Source organism: Crocodylus porosus, unplaced genomic scaffold (assembly GCF_001723895.1).
Source record: "Crocodylus porosus isolate Cpor-Errol unplaced genomic scaffold, CroPor_comp1, whole genome shotgun sequence".
NCBI lineage: Eukaryota > Metazoa > Chordata > Crocodylia > Crocodylidae > Crocodylus > Crocodylus porosus.
This window is the reverse complement of record NW_017728886.1, coordinates 28784696-28803031: the sequence shown is the minus strand read 5'-3', so window position 1 is coordinate 28803031 and position 18336 is coordinate 28784696. Positions and strand designations below refer to the sequence as shown.

The 18336-nt window shown below is 40.2% G+C and overlaps 1 protein-coding gene across 11 annotated transcripts in view; it reads right to left on the bottom strand.

The window, feature by feature from the left end:
• ABI1 (abl interactor 1) overlaps positions 1 to 18336 on the bottom strand; it is a 115499-nt gene that overhangs the window by 7773 nt on the left and 89390 nt on the right. For 2 of the 11 annotated variants that reach the window (XM_019531724.1, XM_019531679.1), the window contains 6 exons: positions 16992 to 17092; positions 11860 to 12000; positions 9458 to 9558; positions 8077 to 8160; positions 6343 to 6519; positions 2254 to 2340 (listed from right to left, as the gene is read on the bottom strand). In XM_019531724.1, coding sequence (XP_019387269.1) covers positions 2254 to 2340; positions 6343 to 6519; positions 8077 to 8160; positions 9458 to 9558; positions 11860 to 12000; positions 16992 to 17092 — 691 coding nt within the window. Of the gene's footprint in view, positions 1 to 2253; positions 2341 to 6342; positions 6520 to 8076; positions 8161 to 9457; positions 9559 to 11859; positions 12001 to 16991; positions 17093 to 17834; positions 17850 to 18336 lie in introns of all 11 variants that reach the window. The other 9 variants (XM_019531751.1, XM_019531742.1, XM_019531672.1 and 6 more) reach the window with 8 other exon arrangements.

The following is an 18336-nucleotide window of genomic DNA, read 5'->3' as shown; positions in this document are numbered from 1 at the left end:
GCTGTTGCAACTACTGTCTAGGTAGAGACAGGTATTTTACAAGGAATGAATCATAAATAGGCAGTAACAACACATCTACTTCTACCGCACTGGTTGTGACTGCAGAGCAGATGTATTTAGCTAAACCGACTGAATATTCTTCTATGAAGATACCCACAGTCAGGTACAGGGCGCAGGAAAAAATATAGGTCTTATAGAATTGCTTTCAGAGGGCAATGAAAGAAGAGCTTAGGAGTTTAGAGAGCAGCCAGAGGATAATGCTTTCCAATCCCAGAGATCCCTGTATCTGTTAAGATGGGAATCCATTATTCCATGGAAGGCAATATCTATCCTGCTCCTTGATGCCCTGATCCCCACTCCCTCAGCAGCAGTATAGATCACTCGGGTGGAGGGAGGTAAGGGCGCAACAGTGAATTGGACAAAGCTCAGAGACTCTCTTAAAACACATTTTGTAGAGTGCATGTTTAGCTAGGAATATATGCACTGCTGCCTCAGTGAGATGTTAGGGCCAACTCTCGTTTTCTGCTCTGCAAACTCAGTGCCCAGTTTTCAAATACAAATGGCTTCATCAAAAATCCAAAACTCTCCTCATGCCTACTCTCCTAGTCTATTTAGAATGGGGGAGGAGGCTTATGGGGGAACCTAAGCTTGAAAAAAAATAAATCTGAAGTTCAAATTTTCCAGAAAGTTATCAGCACACAAATGTTCTGTAACCTTGGTCTCTGATGGACATTATCCCACCATTGCACAGAAGGATTTTGGATGCAAGCTTGGGCTACTTTATTTAATTCTACACAGGCGTGTACCTACATAGGCTCAAACACTTTAGCTTTGGGCAAGACCCTGTGGAATGGTTAGGTTCTCTGAAGGTTACTGAAAGCCGTAACTGCTCCACTGTTCTTATGGGTGCTCTCTCTGCATCCTGTAAGTGGCTGGACTCCTACTGAATCACTAATGTGAGAGTCCTTTAAGCCAGTGGTTCTCACCCTTCTTTATATCAGGACCCATTTGTAAACACTGATCGCCAGTCCCAACCCGCTGCCTACCCCCCGACATCCAATGTACGGGACAGCAGGGGGCCAAAGCAATCCCTTACAGGCTAGAACTCTGACAAGGGCCTTGTCCCTTGCCAGAAAAAACAGTTTCCCATGTTTTTCTCCTCTGAAGGAGAATCCATAAGTTTATTGATTCATTTTTAAAGTTTGTTTGCAGCCCTTTCATATATTCTTGCAACTCACTTTTGGGTTGCAACCCATAGGTTGAGAAATAATGCTTTAAGCTATGCTAAGTGTCCCAAAAACAATGGAAAGTGACCAGCACTTAGCACCTCAAGATCAGTTTCTCTTTACAGGCTATATTCTAGTAAGTGTTTTAAGATAACCAATTATGTCCACACTAGGAGCATTTTACTGGCACAAGAATGTTACTGGCACAGGAATGCAGTACTCCATAGAAGCAAAACATTCCTGGCATGGATATAAAATACCTCTTCAAGACTGCCTTTCCAGTTAGTATACCTATGCTACTGAGCAGGAGCAAAAAAAGCAGCACTGGTTTAAAAAAAATAAATAAATCAGTTTTACCAGTTTAACAGTGTCTACCCTCAGAGCTTCTACCAGCCCAGCTAGGGCAGACAGGGTACACACCTCTGTCCATCCCTGGCCAACGCAAGTATGCTGGAAGATGCCACTAATATGAACCTAGCTAAAGAATATAGGAAGGAAAGAAAGAATTGAGGAAAACGTTCCAGGTCCTCTATATTTATAATAAATTATAAAACTAAACGTTTCCTATTGCTTAGCCATGTGGCTTTCTAAAAAGCTGGCACAAATTATGAATTAGCAAGTACACAGGTGTGCATTTTGACAGCATACTACATAATCTTTTCTAATCCAAACTAAGCAACTATCTCTAGTGATAAAGCCTCAGGCAGGAAGACTGAACACTATATTTTCCCCCAGCTCCCCACAATTAAAATATATTTCTCTACCCAGCTCTGAAAAGATGCCATATTTCACATTTTCTTTCTAATCATAAATGTGCAGTTCCAAACTTAAATGGGGTCAGTAATAATCATGCAGATGTTACAAAAAAATTGAAGGAGCATGCCCTTCAGCTCCAATAGCAGATTGGTACTAGAAATGCAAGGTGGTATTAGCTTCTGGAAGAGGAAACAAAAGTCTGACTCGCCAGCCATGCATGCTAGAAGAAAATAGGCTCTACTCTTTGTCAGCTCAGCTTGTCCAAACTTACTGTTTTCCTGCACCCTGGCCACGAAGCCTGTGAGAGGTATCTGTGGAGTCAACTGAGGCATAGGGGGAGGGGGTGGAGCAATAGAAACTGGTAGCAACACACACCATATTGGGGAAGTCAAATAGATCAAGGAAAAAAAGGAAAAACAAATAAAAGCAGCCGTCAGTAAACAAGGACCACAAAACAGTATTGAAACACCAAAACACACACACACACACACACACACACACACACACACAAGAACCTTTTTCAAGCTTTTCCCAACAAAGCTACAGCTGAATTAATGTTTAGGCAATTGAGGATTTAAGAAAGAAAATCATCCACCTAGCTCAGGGGCAGGCAATTATTTTGGGCAGAGGGCTGCTTACCGAGCTTTGGCAAGCCATCGTGGGCCGCATGTCAGACAGCCCAGGGCAGATAAATATTAATTTTCAAAATTTTTTTAAGAGCCCCGCGGGCCGGATAGAATGGCCTGGTGGGCCACATCCGGCCCCCGGGCTGCATTTTGCCCACCCCTGGCTTAGCTGAATAAAAGGCAGTGCCTGGTCTAAATGTGTTGCAGTTCAGAAGATATGTTTATTAAAGAATTATCTTCTTTAAAATGTATTATTTATATTGTGGTGGCACCTACAGACCACACAATTTTCCTGTTCTTAATTTTTTTATCATTGTTTAAAAGGAGTAAAATGCACGAAACATATACAAGGTTTCATCAAATATTGGCCTCTTGTTGCTACATAATACCAAGAGCCTTATGTGCTTTGTTTCAATGCTATTTATAAAACAGGCAATCCTGAAAAGCCATTATAAATTCATTATTGTACTGAAATGACCAATGGCTACTCTGTTAGATGGGGAGCATGCTGACTATTTACTGTTACTGTAGACCTACTGAATTATCTGGTTTTAAGAGGGATCTGGATCTGGGCATACAATAGCTTATGAACTTGTTTCTAGCAAAAAAAGGGTTTCTTCAAGAGTTCAGTCTTCTGTAAGGAAAAGACCACCTACCAACTTGAAAGGCTGACAGTCCAATGGGGTGCAACTGGCTTGCACACATACACACACCTCCCAGCCAATTACTGGGACTGACAAGCACATGTCCTCTGAACTGTACCCCTTTTATTGAACAAAGGATTTATAAATGTGGATATACCACTGATGCTCATTAATACACAGGACTGACAGCCATGAAACTGAAGTCTTCTCTCTACAGAACAGGCAGGTAAGAGCAGGAGCAGCTTCAATGCAAGCTCTCCTTACTGAGGTCCTCACGCTTTTATTGAAAAGGGAAAAGCATAACTCAGTCCTATTAATATTTAAGTCCTGAACTCAGAAAGACAACCCTCAAGGATACCAAATACTGTACATCTTTGAGGACCAAAACAAACCAACTAATTTCAGTTGAAGTTAGTTTAAAATCCTCCTTCACCTAACAATGATTCCTATAATGTGTGGATCTAGCAGAACAAATTTGGAAGCAAATTTGAAAGAGGTTCTTCATTTCCAACTAAACAATAGTTAAAAAGAAAAAAAAGAAAACCACCATAACCAATATTAATATTTGACAAATAAATACAGCATTTAGTTCATACAATAAAAACACCTCAACTATTTTCTCCATATCATTTAAAAAAGAATCAGCAAGAAAGGGGGGGGGGGGGAATCCAACAGATTTTTCCACAAAAACTGAAGAAAACATTTCTAAAAAATCTAGCTCTTTGTTAGCATGACAATATAATGCTAAGGAAACAACGAACCAGATTTATTGTCAAGGTAGGGATCTTAAAAATCACTAGTTCCAGGAACAGATTAAATTACTTTCTAGTTCAAAGGCCTTTAAGACCTTTAAAAATGGTGCTTCTAAAAACACTACAGACAACCCAAAATAAGGGATAATACCTACATCTGAACACAAATTGCACTGAAATTTTCTTTTTTCAAGAGGTTTTAACAAACCAACTGAGTAACAGCTGAGGCAGTTGAGCCACTTCTGACATAGAGGGTAGTTTACCCAAATAATTACCACTATCAGAAAATAAACAGTTGTTCTTTCTTAACAGGGAGTTACTCTGGGGATTAAACATGGAGGAAACTAATGGGATATCATGTGCGTGAAGGACAGAGACACAAAGATTAACATTAATCTACTCTACAGGGCACCACCCTGCCCTGCCATCTGCCTAACTTCAGGCCACTATGGCTAACTCTCTAAAGTAGTTAACTATTCCACTTGTCTTGTGTACAGAGAGAAATTATTTCTTACTGAAATAATTTTAGATGATCAGTGGGAAGTTCTCCATCAATGTTTTTCAAATATTTTTATATTAAATCGATATATTTTTAAAACTAAACCAGGAGTAACAAAACTCAAATTCCCTTAAGGGTGATGATACTGTAATGGAATATGCATTTAACATGGTTTAAAATCCATCCAAAACAAAAGCATACAGGTGTTTTTAATCTGTGTGTACATGGTTATAATTTAGAGGGCTGAAGAAAAGGAAAGATCCTGGGGAATGGGTTCCCACTGCAAACTGTAGCCTACAATATTGTTTGCTCCAGGTGAGGGCTGAAAAGGGACAGAAGGATCGATTCAGGGTACAGGATTATAAACAATTCACCTTGGGAATATATTGCATATCAAGTGCTCTGCAGAAACTACCCACGTGCATGCTCTTACTCTGTGGTAACTTATCTTTCTTCTGCTGTGGGATAAACCGCATACAGGTTAAGAACACACCAATCACCAGCTGCTGCAGAGCAGTTTATATGCAGTAAAGATCCATCTACCTTTATCCCACAGTAAGTTGTCTGGGTGTCTGCTACCCCAAGGCTGATTAGGAACAGTAGCATTCCCACCAGTCAAACAGTAAAGTTGGCAAAGAGAAGGTCTTGCTTTGCAGCCTCCTGCTGCTAAGGACTGGCTCTGTTACCCTCCTGAGCAGACAAGATGCTGCTCTCTAAAACTGGCCCAACTCTCAGCCTGCTTGCAAGTAAAGGGTACAGAGGAGTGAGGCAGGCTTGGGATGAAGGACTGAGGAGGAACACATGGTCAATTAAGGAATTTGGGGAGGAGTTTCTTGTAAGGAGGGAAAAAGTGGACAAAGGCAGGAAAATGAGGGAGAAGTGTTTACACACCATCCACTCATCAATAAGGCTCTGGAAGGGAGCTTAGCAGTTGGGACCACAGACTGGGAGGACTTATAAAAACTGAGGCTCACTGCCCTCAACCCAATCCCAACTGTGCAAGATAAGTAACTCTACTGTGCACACACAGGTTATCAATATCAGCAGGTTTTTCCACCGATCCCCATGCCAGTCTCATTTTTTTGATTTAAACATTAACATGAAAGTTGGTTAGATAACAGTATTGTATTTAAAACTACTTAGGACTGTCACAACCATTTGTTTCTATACCTAAACAGTTCTTAACTGCAAGAGTTTAACTATGTAAGACCAAGAGGTGTACCACCTCAAGTGAATGAATGGGAACATGAGTGTTGGAGAAACCCCTTAGCATTGTGGTTTACTGTGAAAGAAATGAAGGAGAAAGCATTACCTTGGAAATGCTATGAAAAGGGCTTGTTTTCTAAATTGTCTCAGCATCTATTTACCAGATCATAAGACTTACACAGTAGTAATTAATAGCTTTTTTGCTTCCCATCACAAATCAAAGAATTTATAGCATTTACTTGAAGTATCAATGGTTCCATTTTAGATAAGAGCTCTATACCGCCATTAATCCCATGGAGAGATTGAACCATTGGATTTTTTTGCATTAAAACATTTTTCAATTGTGGAGCCCTTTTGTGTGCATAAACAGCCTAGAAAATATTTCTAAATGTTTGCTTTTAATTACAGGGCAATCCTAATCTTGCCCTTTGTATTCGTTGCTGGACAATTTCCCAGGGTGGGGAAAGGGCAAATGTTCAACATACAATTTAAACTGAGACAGAGCACACCTTTCTACATCTTTTCTAAGGAAACAGAGATAAATGCAAACAAATGTTTGATTCTGGCTGTTCACCTGCACAAGCAAGTCATTTAGCTCAAAACAGTCCATGACTGCAAAGCACAGAAGCTTACTTGAGTTTTGAGAATAAAGAGGCCCGCCATTAACATGAGGTTGAGCAGAAAATGGGACAGTCACAGAGGGATTCCGTCTGTATCCACCAGAAGATGCTGAGGAAGTGGTAGAGTTGTGTCGCGAAATTTGCCTGGTCATTGTGCCATACTGGGAACCAGGAGCCGAACCAGGAGCAGCTGAAAAAGCATTAGCCAAAAGGAACCAACGAGAAGACTTAAGCCACGTATTACACTGGACAGAAAGCAGAACACAGAAAAAAGCCCCAGAATGTGACAAATACCTGAAACCAGGACTCCAGCAGGGTAAGGCCAGTAGGAGGTGATCAACAAGAGACAGAAAACACCCAGTTCTACAATATTATGATACCAGCCACATAAACTATTTATCTATGATATAAAAAGCTACTAAAATGTTTCCTTCTGAAATGTTGATCACTACACAGATAAGTTACATAAATTAGCAAAGCTGCAATACCTTTCATTAAAGAAAAAGACAGGTAAACACCGTGAAAAGGTTACATATCCTGTTGAAAGCAAAAGTTCTGGAGGCAAGATTGTTTCAGAATGCAATCTTTTAAATGGAAAAACCTATAAAAAGATGTTCTTTAACAAAAAGAAGGAAACACTCACCACTGCAGAAACATGTTTAGTCATGGTTCACACAAGCACCAGGTTATGATTTTTGGACATTATTCATATGTACTATTTCTACCATTTGTTAACTGTGCTTTCATACAGGGAACCTGCATTAACAAATTTGAATCAACGTACACATACAAAATGTGTCAGCAGCAATTTTTACCAATCACACAGTTGATGTACAATTTGTTATTAATCTGAAACAAAAGAATAACTGCTCAGTCTTTCTTTCCTTTTTGTTGTTTCATTTTTCTGTGTCACAGAGGCTAAAGAATTTCACTCCATGCAAACCAATGAACCTCAAGTTTAACTCTTACTTGTCAATGCACAGGTTCCTTCTAGCTTTCAAGCATAGTAACATTTTGCAGAAAAATCACTGTGTGCATACATATGTTGATTCATATATATATGCAAGAATGCATTCAGAAATTTACAGACTAATTAAATATTATTTGAACATGATTTAACACTTCAGGTAAGAGAAAATGCTCAAGGATTATACAAGTCAAAGCCTCCAAAGTCTGTTTCATGGCAAGAAAATGACTTCTGACAACTGCCCTGTGCTCTGGAGCACTTCTTGTACAGCTTGAAGAGACCAATCTGAAATTCCTGAAGTCTCCCAGTTTCATATCTCCACACAGCATTACTGAATTGTATCCAAATCAGTAGACTAGACACTTCTGCTCTTCCTTCTATTTTCATTCATACTGGTCCACAAGAGAAATCCCAGTATATATCCTCCCTCCCATATTAATTATTGCTTTACATTAATGTACATCATTACTGTCTTGTTTTTTCAAAGTCAGGAAAGCAAGGAGAAGACCTGCACACAGACCAAATTCATATCGCTGCAGATCAGATCAGCTTCACTGGGAATATTAGGGTTCTAAGTAACTAATGCATTACACTTTTTCCATATGCATGTACCTTCAGAGGCTTTCACCAGAGGTATTAGTTGAGATTAGTGGATCTTTGTACCAAAACCATGTACACCCCATTAACAAGGAGGCAGACAGCTTCTGTGTATCCATTCGGAGGAATTTATTATTGATTATGCTAAATAACCACAATCACTTCAGGCTGACTAAGTCTCACCTATCATACTGCCCATCGGGAGAGGTGGTGGTGGCAGTGGTGGTGCTGGCGGGGCTCCAGGAGGAGGAGGAACAGAAACGTGCGCTAATAAAATAGTTTATATTGCCAGTTAGGCTAGGAATAAAGAGCTGCATGTTTAACAAACAAGAAATCAGAAAGTCTCCAGTGCCTGATACAAAATTTGAGCCCTGGCCCTACGGTAAGTCACATACTCACAAGCTTTTACTTCTTTATGGAATCCTTTGACTTTCTTAAAGCAAAACCACAGAAAAGAGAACTCCATGTTACATGGACCCCACTGCAGGATCAGGAACCTAAAGTAGGCCTTAAATTTTTGTAAAAAAAAGGGAACATGTGTGATCTGCTCCTTTGTTTACAAAGGATTCCAATGGCAAATTTCCACTTGAGCGTGAAAACGTGAAGTTTGACCACCACCATCTTTTAGTCTGTATTTTTAGTTTGGACTATCACTTCCTCATCCAAGACAGCTTAACATGTTTACAGAATAAACATTTACTAAGCCTGCAATCATGACTTTCCTCTATCCTGCTATATTGACTAACAACCAAGTACTGTACTTTCTCAAACCTAAGACAATTCTCTCACTGAACAGCATGTATCTAGAGTAGTTTAGAAACATCGAAAGCTGCATTTACGCAGAGGGGTGGCCTAGGGGCCCTCTCCTCCCTTTAACTCTATGGTTCTGCACTTCTAATCAAACTGTAGAGTTGTGCTCTTGATACCTAAGGTCCTACTGCCAGTTCCTATGCAATTTTTAGGGTACTGAGCAATGACAGTTCTCACACTTTGATTTATTTTTGTGTTTAAAAATCACATTAGTGAACGATATAATTGGTGTTTTGTTTATTCCTAGGTTGTCGTCCCACCTTTTTTAGGTGTTAAAACAAAATAACTGTTCTTTTGATTACATTTTTAGCGCACACAATAATAATAAAACTATCAGGCTATTTCAAAAGATCTATTGAATGAAATGCATGCAATACTTCTTTTTCTTTTTGGGGCAATTACAAATGACAACTTATCCATAAGCATTGTAAAAGAACTGATTTAATCTGGTACCTCTCAACAAGGGAAAAATCCTTTAATTCTTTGGAATCAGTTAGCATTAACACTCTATAAAACAAAGAGCTTACCTAAGTGTTTTAACCATTTTAAATGATTAATTATTTTGGGAATATTTTTCCCCAAGAGATTAAGACTTCAGATTTCTCGTGATAGGCTTTCATGGGACAAACTCTGTAACTAGGGTTCTATTTGTTTCAGCACAATTTCAAAGCCATTGAACAGACAAAAGGGTCCATTTGGAAACATCCAAATGAGCCACAGTAACCTATGAGGTAATATAAAAAGAATCTCATACCTGGGCCAATAGTTGGTGGTGAAGGTGTAGGCACGGCAATGGGAATGCCAATACTGCTGCTTCCGCTATTCTCTCGGCTACCACTTCCGCCACTACTACCACTTAAATAAAAAACACATACACAAGCGTCATCATAGCTGTCCACAAAGATGTACCTAAACACTGACAGATTAAAAAACTGGCTCAATTTTAAACATCGTTTAAAAGAATAAAAGCCCTGTAAATTGACTGTATTTGCAGTCCCTACTCAGATAATCAACTCAGAATCCATTAAATTCTAGCAGTGGTAGATGCAATTAGCTAAGCTGTTACACTTTTCCATAGTCATGTTTTACTTAAATACTGTGTTAACTAAAAATGTAAGCACCCATTTAAGATCTAGACAACCGAGTCTTAATATGAATACATTAACACTGCCAGGTGCTCCAAATTAAAGATGAGAAATGGGGTGTTAAATGGGTCAAGCACAAACTATCTGCAATTCCTGGAATGTGGGCTACAGGCTTAAAATGTCTTCCTTTTACTAAATGAATATGTGAGTCCAAGTTTAGAGTCATTAGCAGTTTTACTACAAGAAAGACCAACAATAAAGGCAAAACATAAGTTCTGGTATAAACCATGTCCTCCTCTCCTTCTCTTTTCCTTAGATCCAGCAATCTACAATATTTTCAGTGTTGCTATTGTGTGCTATTCACTTTTCAATCATGTTTAAGAACAACGCTAAAGTAATATCACAATTAAAGGCCAAGTATTTATACCTAATGTAATTTGAAGAAATCATACAATATTTTTCATCTAAGCCTCTTAAAGGCCATTCCAACTAAATGGAAAGCAGGGAACTGAATATGAATCCAAGGACAAAATTCAATAAATATGCCATCAGCCAAGGCCTGAATCTATTGAGATTCAGAGGAGAGGAGAGAATTAAACAACCAAATGCCCTATAACTTAAAAGCCATTTCCACAGATTCATGCTAATTAAAATATAGCAGCACTCAATCCACTTTATTTACCATTTCTGTGCAACCATACATCAATGCTGCTGAAGAGTCAGGTACAAATCATTCAAATATGTCTTAAGAAAATAACACTGCTATAAAAAGAAAAGTGGTGATCTGAACTGGGAGCCAAGATAATTCCTCCAAAATTAGTGTTCTGACTGCTGAAGACCTTGATCTTGTCACCATGGTTGCAGCTGAATTTCTAGCTGCAGTCTACGTAAAAGATCTTGTGAGACAAGAATGGAGACTCCACAGTAGCTGGCTAAGATTTAAAAGGTCTTCACTGCATACTGATTTAGAAATGATTTTATTTTGAGGCGTTTCATAGCTGACAGCAAGTTGTCTCATACATAGAACAATTGTTTTTCCAAGGTCCAAAAGGACTCTCTAAATCCCAGAACTATTATTATGCTTTTTAAAACATCATATTGTTTAAATAACTAAACACCAATCCTTTCTTTAGCTATTCCAAGGACAATAAAACTATCTGCATTCCTCTATAGTATAGGGCATGTTCCCCTTTCTCTGAACATAAAAATCAATCAGTTACTTCTCTGCCATTGCTCTAGGAGGGTATTGATAGTGCCCACGTTAAATCCACTTTATACACTGCCCTGTGCAGGTCCTTTCAAAGCATCTGATTAAGGGAGCTTGTGCTCCTTTATGTTTATGCGATACACATTTCCCTCGCTTTATGTGGGTTCTGTATGTGCAAATTTACTCTTATGCAATGACCCTTTTTATACCAAAAAATTGTTATATGTGAGGTAAATCCACTCTTTTATGATTGGTGTGATGGAAGTCCTCAGTCAGCTGCTTTGTGTGGTGCATTGTGGGAGTGATGTGCAAAATAGAGTCTCCTCTGTGGAGCTGTGCTTCACGCTTGTCGTCTGTGATGCATGTTTCTGTAGTTGCCATCACCATTATAGTGACATTCACCACCACCCTGTGCTTGCGTATACTGTCTGCTGTTGGTGAGTACCAAAATCATCTTGTAAAAGTGGTAGAAATGGGTCTGGGGGTCAGTACAGTCAAGGTCTTGGAATATATCCCTATTTGTTATATTTTAAAATGGGTTCCCCTTATGCAAATTTGAGTTATGCACTGTTTTCCAGGAACACATATACAGCAAAAAGCAAGGAAAACCTATATATCTGATTTACTTAGTCTATAATGGTGAAAATCAACCCTGCCTTCTATATACATTTGAAAAACTGAAACACATTCTAGAGTCAATACATTCAGGAGGTACCAAATCTGGACAGCAAGGTATTTTAAAAATTACATCTGTCTTATGTGGCATATGTTCCCAACCTCTGAAGGATCCAAGTATAAAGCTCTTCTACCACCCCAATGAACCAGACCAAAAATGGGTACAGAATCAGCAGCAGCATACTCTACCTGTGGGTTCTTGGTCTCTGGTTCAAGGAAGCTGTTCTTCCTGGACTGTGCTGACTTCCAAGTCTGGCAGGACTGGTCATATAATCATTAGGAACGGTTGGAGGCTTGACTGGCTCCAGGGTTTTGTAAGGAGTATTTCGTCTGGTCAAAGAAAAAGGGGATGGGAAAGAGAAAGATAAAGGGTCAAGAGGTAGAATGGATAAGTCCTTTGATTAAAAGTAATCAAGCCATTTGTTTTCCTAAACCTTCATAAACAATCACTGTACAGTGACCCACATTACCATAAAAAATATACCTCTACAAGCATAAAGTAAAACACGTGTTCTGCTCTCAACATACTAGTGTTGCATATTTACAGAGGTATGTTTAAAGTTAAATTTAGTCTCATTTCAAAAGTTAAATAACATTTTAATGTTGAGTATATTAAATAAAACCATAGAAAAATATCTTGAAAGTGATTTGGTACTGCAAGACTAAGTTATACATACCTTTAAAACACACAAATTAAAAATATACCCGAATTTATGGTTACAAAATACTCCAGAGGTTAACAGTTGTGTAAACTCCAGCATGTACACAACCTTACAATTGTGCCTGCCAACAATGTTATAATCAAGGGACTGTTAAAACACTTCCTCAAATATACCTCCACTCAAAATGTAACCATCTGAAAGATACCCCAAACAAAAAGGGTAACCATATTCTTGACCAGAAATCAGGTATGAGGCTGCACACAAAGAAAGAAACCCAGAAGGCATGACAAAACATTTTTAACTATTTGCACAATATCTTATTAAATTGCCAGTTAAACAGAAGCACCTCATTTGTATATAGTGTTCTTCATATAATAAATCTTTTACGTGGGAGGGAAACATAGCTGTCACTATCACACAAACTGAAGCACCAAGAAATTAAATGACTTGCTTAAAGCCACCTGTCAGATTGCCAGCCAAACTAGATGTAGACAACAGGTCTCCCAAGTTCCAAGGTCTAATGTTCTATCTAGTAAGCCACACTGCCATAAGCTTGCATTATTTTTGCTGAAAAACTAGAGGTGCACTGATAAAGATTGACTGATCCAATAGCTGATTTACAGGAATGCAACCTCGGAGTTTGGAGAGCAGCCTCCTGGCAAAGTCTGTGTGTGTGAGTGTGTGTGTGTGGGTGGGGGGGAGAAGGGGTGTGGGGGTGGGAAGGAGCATGAGGGGAGTAAATCAAAGCCCCCAGGGTGAGGGAGGGAGGGGGCAGGGGCTGCCCAGCCAGGGCACAGAATGGGACCTTGAGGCCAACAGCAGGATGGAGCCACGAGTGGCTCTTCCAGAGGGTGCAGGAAAGGAGGGGGCAGCTCTCTACCACTGTGCGCACCCCTGAGGAAGGTATGGGGGACACATATCCCCCTGTGTGCAGGGCAAGGGTGGGCTGCCTGCTGCATGTTCAGGTTCAGGGGCTGTGCTAGCCTTTTCCCAGTGAGGGGCTGGGCTCAGATGTGCAGGGTGTGCTGCAGTACTAGGAGGGGTGGCTATGGGGAATTTTGAGATAGCTATAGCCCCCCACCCCATGCCTCCCCCAGCTCTGACCTACCTGGGGCACTCTGCTCTGCTGCCTTTCCCTCAGAAGCCCTGCCTTTCCCTTGGAAGCAGGGGTGGTGCTGGGGGGCGCAGATTTGAGGGGCTATAGCTACTCCAAAATTCCCTGTAGCCCCCCCATATCCACCCCTCCCAGTGCCACCACTGAGAGCTCCATGCAGCTGAGCCTGGCCTGCCCCTGCATGCCCCAAGTGCAGCCCTGGCCCAACTCCCCCACCAGGAAGAGGCTAGCATGTTACTTGAAATATTGAAAATAGACATTCAGACTACAGGCGCAGCCTCTGACCCTTAGCCCACAGCGGGCAACCCGCCCTTGCCCCACGCACAAATCCAGGGGGGCATGTGCCCCCTATGCCTCCCCAGGGGGCACGTGCAACAGTGGGGAGCCACCCCCCGTACCCCAAACCCCTGAATGAGCCGCCTGTGGCTCCATCCCAATCCCAACCTCGAGGTCACATTAACCACCCTGGCCTGGTAGCACCTACCCAAGCCCCACTCCCTCCTTCCCTCCCTCACCATGGGGGCCTCAATCTGCCCCTCCCACAGCCCTTCCCCTTCTCCACACCCCTTCTCTCCCAAAGACTTACCAGCAGGAGGCTGCTGTCCAAACTACCAGGCTGCATTTCTGGCCATATGCATGCTGCAGTTGCACACAGCATGTATTGGTGACACTATTGACCAAAAAAAGCCAACGGCCAATAATGTTAGTTTACCTGTTCTTAGTGCCAATCCAATATGTGACTGATATATTGGTGCACCTCTATGAACAACTCTACAGCATAGTAAAAGTAAGTAAGTAAATAAATAAATATAAAAATCCACTCCCTAATAGCCAAACAACCACAGCAAGACAATGAATTTAGTGAAGTGAAAAGCAAACAAAGAAAAAGAGCAAAGCCATCACAAAAAAAGTGTGTTTTGTTCTGTTATCAGCTGATGGCTAAGTATAGACAGTCAAAAAAGCTCAAGGTTAAATCAATTCAATCTCTGCAGGTTAGTCCAAGCTGCGTAAACTGAACTGAGAAGCAAATGAACAGACATTCAGTTTTGATTCTGGAAATGTAGTAACATGCCTACAGTGGCCCAGGGCAGAAGCTGGGGGATGCTAGAGCACACCTCCGTGCCAACTGTGGGGGAGGTACAAAGCATCCTGGGATGCTGGGGGACTATGTGTTAACTTGAATCTGGAGGGGATCTGAGACAGAAGTTCAATAAACTGATTTAACTTAAATCAGTTAAGTCTGATACTACATTTATCCAGGTTTATCTTAAACTGGTTTTGGCCACTTTGAAAGTGGTTTATGTGCACTGAATTTCTTGTATGTTATAGATTTGAACGAGTTTCCAATCACTGTCACAAGTTTGTGTGTAATTTCTGTCCCTAGCCATAAAGTTTAGTTGCATCATTTTGTGGTATCCTAGCAAACAAGTTTGATTTCAATAGATATTATAGAAAAGCACTTCTCAGAACAGTAACATTAACTAAACCATTTCTAAGAAAAAAAACCAGGCATATCACAATTATGTGTATGAATTATGATATTTGTGATTAGTTTGTTTATGCACACACATAGCTACAAAAAGTTTTAAGACTGTGACTACTATTATTTTTGTTGTGCCAAAATGATTAAATCACGAGAAAATGAAAAGGCCTATGTTCCAGTTAGACCAAGCCAGAAATATGACTGCTACTGCAAAGAAAAATGATAAACAAGGACGTTTTGTACATGCTTCTACTAGAAATAACCAAAGTAAAGAACATTAAAAACCCTATCATTATTGTCCTAGCTTCGAGAGACTGGGAATAAGAACTGGAGTCCAAGTCTTAACTCTTCTCTGCAGATTTCTGCAAAGGGAGGATGTAGCTACTCCTGCTGTGTGTCTCTGATTTCTCGGGGTTTACTCAGTTCTGCAGCTAACTCAAAAAACGTTCCCTTTCGAAGGACTAAATCCTAGATTGTTTGGGAAACCTCCTAGTTAAACACATGCTCTCTCCAGGCTCCAGACAGTTCTTTGCCAGCCCTCTCCAGACACTAGGGTTTGGTTCCTTTTCCAGAGTTCAGCTATTCCTCTTCTCTCCAGTGTGTTTATTGCCAGCACCCCCTGGCAAGGAAATAAAAGTCCTCTCTCCCCTCTAGATTCAGATTCAAGATTTAGACAATGCCTATTCACTCAGCTCACCACACTTGCTGCATTCCCCTGAGATGCTTCCTGTAGAATCCACGTAGTCAGACTAGGTGCCCTCTTCGCCAGACTAGGTGCTTTTCTATACCCCCACCCTGGTCACAGGAAAGATTATACAGGGATCTTATGCCACCTGCAGATCGTGTTGTTTATCCTTTCTGCCATCCCCTGATGCGTGGACTTTTCTCTCTCTCTCTCCTGGGGTATTACATTTCCAAGGATTCCACTCAATGAAAAGGATACTGTTTCCCAAAAGGATCCCAAACAATTCCCCTCACTGCTAAAAAGCAGCTCTCTCTGGTGGGCCACCAATGATGATCAGGTAGATAACTGGGGCAAAGCACATTACCCAAGAGCAGGGAATGAGAACTTTCACAAAGCATGAGGCAGCACATGCACATAGCAATAATTTGCCTTAAAAAAGAATGCATTAAATACTTCAATACTGACAAAGACTCAGTGCTCCCCAGAACACTGCAAAACTCTGTTTTAGAGGGCTGTGACTTGCCTATTTTTCTTACCTGGCTCTCCAGGTCCCCATCCCAATAGCTGTCTTGTCACTTCACACATTATTCAGCACATCAACTCAGTCAACCAAAACATCTGTCACTGATACACCCACACCAGCCCACCACGACTAGGTTTCCACCCACTCTATGCCCAGAGTCCAGAGGGTGGGGGGAGGATTCAGAGTTGTGGCAGAGGAGGACCTCTGTTACAGAGACTTCTCTTCAGATATCACTCAAAAGACCATACACAATAGGCCAAATGGCATATTACCCAAGAAACACTATGCCAGGATAAGCTGTAATAATTTGCTGCTGTCTCAAGATCACCAGATTTTAGCATCTTGAAAGATGATGTCAGTAAAACATTTAAAGCATTACAATTTCTATTCCAGTGGGTGCATAAATGAGAATACATCCTCATGCAACCCAATTTTGCTTAAATACTTCAGCACAGAATAAAGGCAGAACATGCATTTTCACACCTCTGTGCTATCAAGATACAACAACAAAGAACCTTAACCCTGAAATCTCCCGCTTTGGACTTTAAAAATACGAAAAGCCTTCTTAGAGTCCTTCTGTATTCCAAATATTAGTGGTTAACTGCCTTCAGAAATAAAACAATAAATTCAACCTATTGTTAAGTCCATGACAAAATGTTTCCTAAAAGAAAAGCCATTAAAAAAAAAAGTGTTTGGAAAAAAAAACAACAGTACAGTTGTACTAAAAAAGTAATGTGCCTGACAGGATGGAGTTACTGGACTCTGCATTCACTCACCAAACTAAGAAACATTAATATCTGCACAACTTAAAATTTCCTCAAATATACAGGCAGGATTACCAGCCTCATTCTTACCCCAGAGTTCCCCGGCCTGACATAGGAGGACTCGGTGGTTTTTGTGTAGGCGGATTTGTTCTTGACAAGGTGCCAGTTCTTGCAGGCTGGTTACTTCCATGCTAAAATGAGGGGAAACATTATTTTATTTTATTTTACCGATACAGCTCTACTATTAACAGTTATTTTGTTGTGTAAGAATATGAAATGAGGATTCCCAGACAGCTGTAAAACAGCAAGTTCTTTTAGCTGCACATGATAATAGCATTATTAAAAACAAGGATTAAAATTTTAGCGTTACATTGTCTTTGCTATTATTCTAAAATGGAGGCGCATCTGAAACTTAAGTAACGGACAGGTAACAATTGATTCACATGCAAAATTCTGTTTCCTTCTTTTCTTTGAAAGAAGGTTGCAGCCATGATTGTGCCAATTCAAGTGTGATTGTTTTAAATAAAAATTTAGGCTAACTGTACAATCTTGTCTGGCTTCGACCAATATTCCTCATCCAGTTTTGCTCAGCAATTTGACTAGCAGTCATGCAGATTGTCTGGGAAACCTCCTATAAAAAATGTAAGTGAATAGGATCAAGGCATCTACTGAATCAGAGCAAAGCACTAACACATGTTAGAGAAATTAATGTAACTAGATATAAATGCAAGTGCCAATATATCACTGATATATTAACACACCTTAGCTAATCGCTGCAAATCTGAACTGAAATACAGCATATTTAAATCTAAAAAACCTATGAAAAGCAGAGCGGTATAGGAGAGCACTAGTTTTCAGTTTTAATGGTTTTGCAGCCTCTACTATCAAATACAGTGAGGCACTCTGGGTCAAATGAGAAATAACTCTTCTTACCTTGGCTTTTAGCCACTTAACGTTGGCAAAAAAAGGGGGGGGAAAAAGTAGAAATTAATGGCAAATCCATCACAACTGACAGGACAGGTTAAAACTACAATTAATTACAAAAATTCAATTTCCCTATTGATAATTAACTACTGCATCCCAGATACATTATATACACAGGCTCAAAAGCAGGCACACAACATAAGCCATAATTAACTGGCACCCTCAAATTGAAATTTTACATTTATCAAAATTAAAAACAAAAATCAAACTTTTCTACACTTATTTGCTGCTGCAATAAACAAAGATGCATGGAAGCAAACCTCTTTGTGGCCAGCCAGCCAGACTCCTCCCCACTACTAATTGTGAGACTGTAAAGACTGCATTTGACTAACATTATCCAACTCCAACACTATGCTTACTAAAAAGTTCCAGTTCACATGCACACTGAACACTATATCACCTAGTGCAGAATATATTCAGTTTGACATTTAATCTCCATGTATTTTGGAAA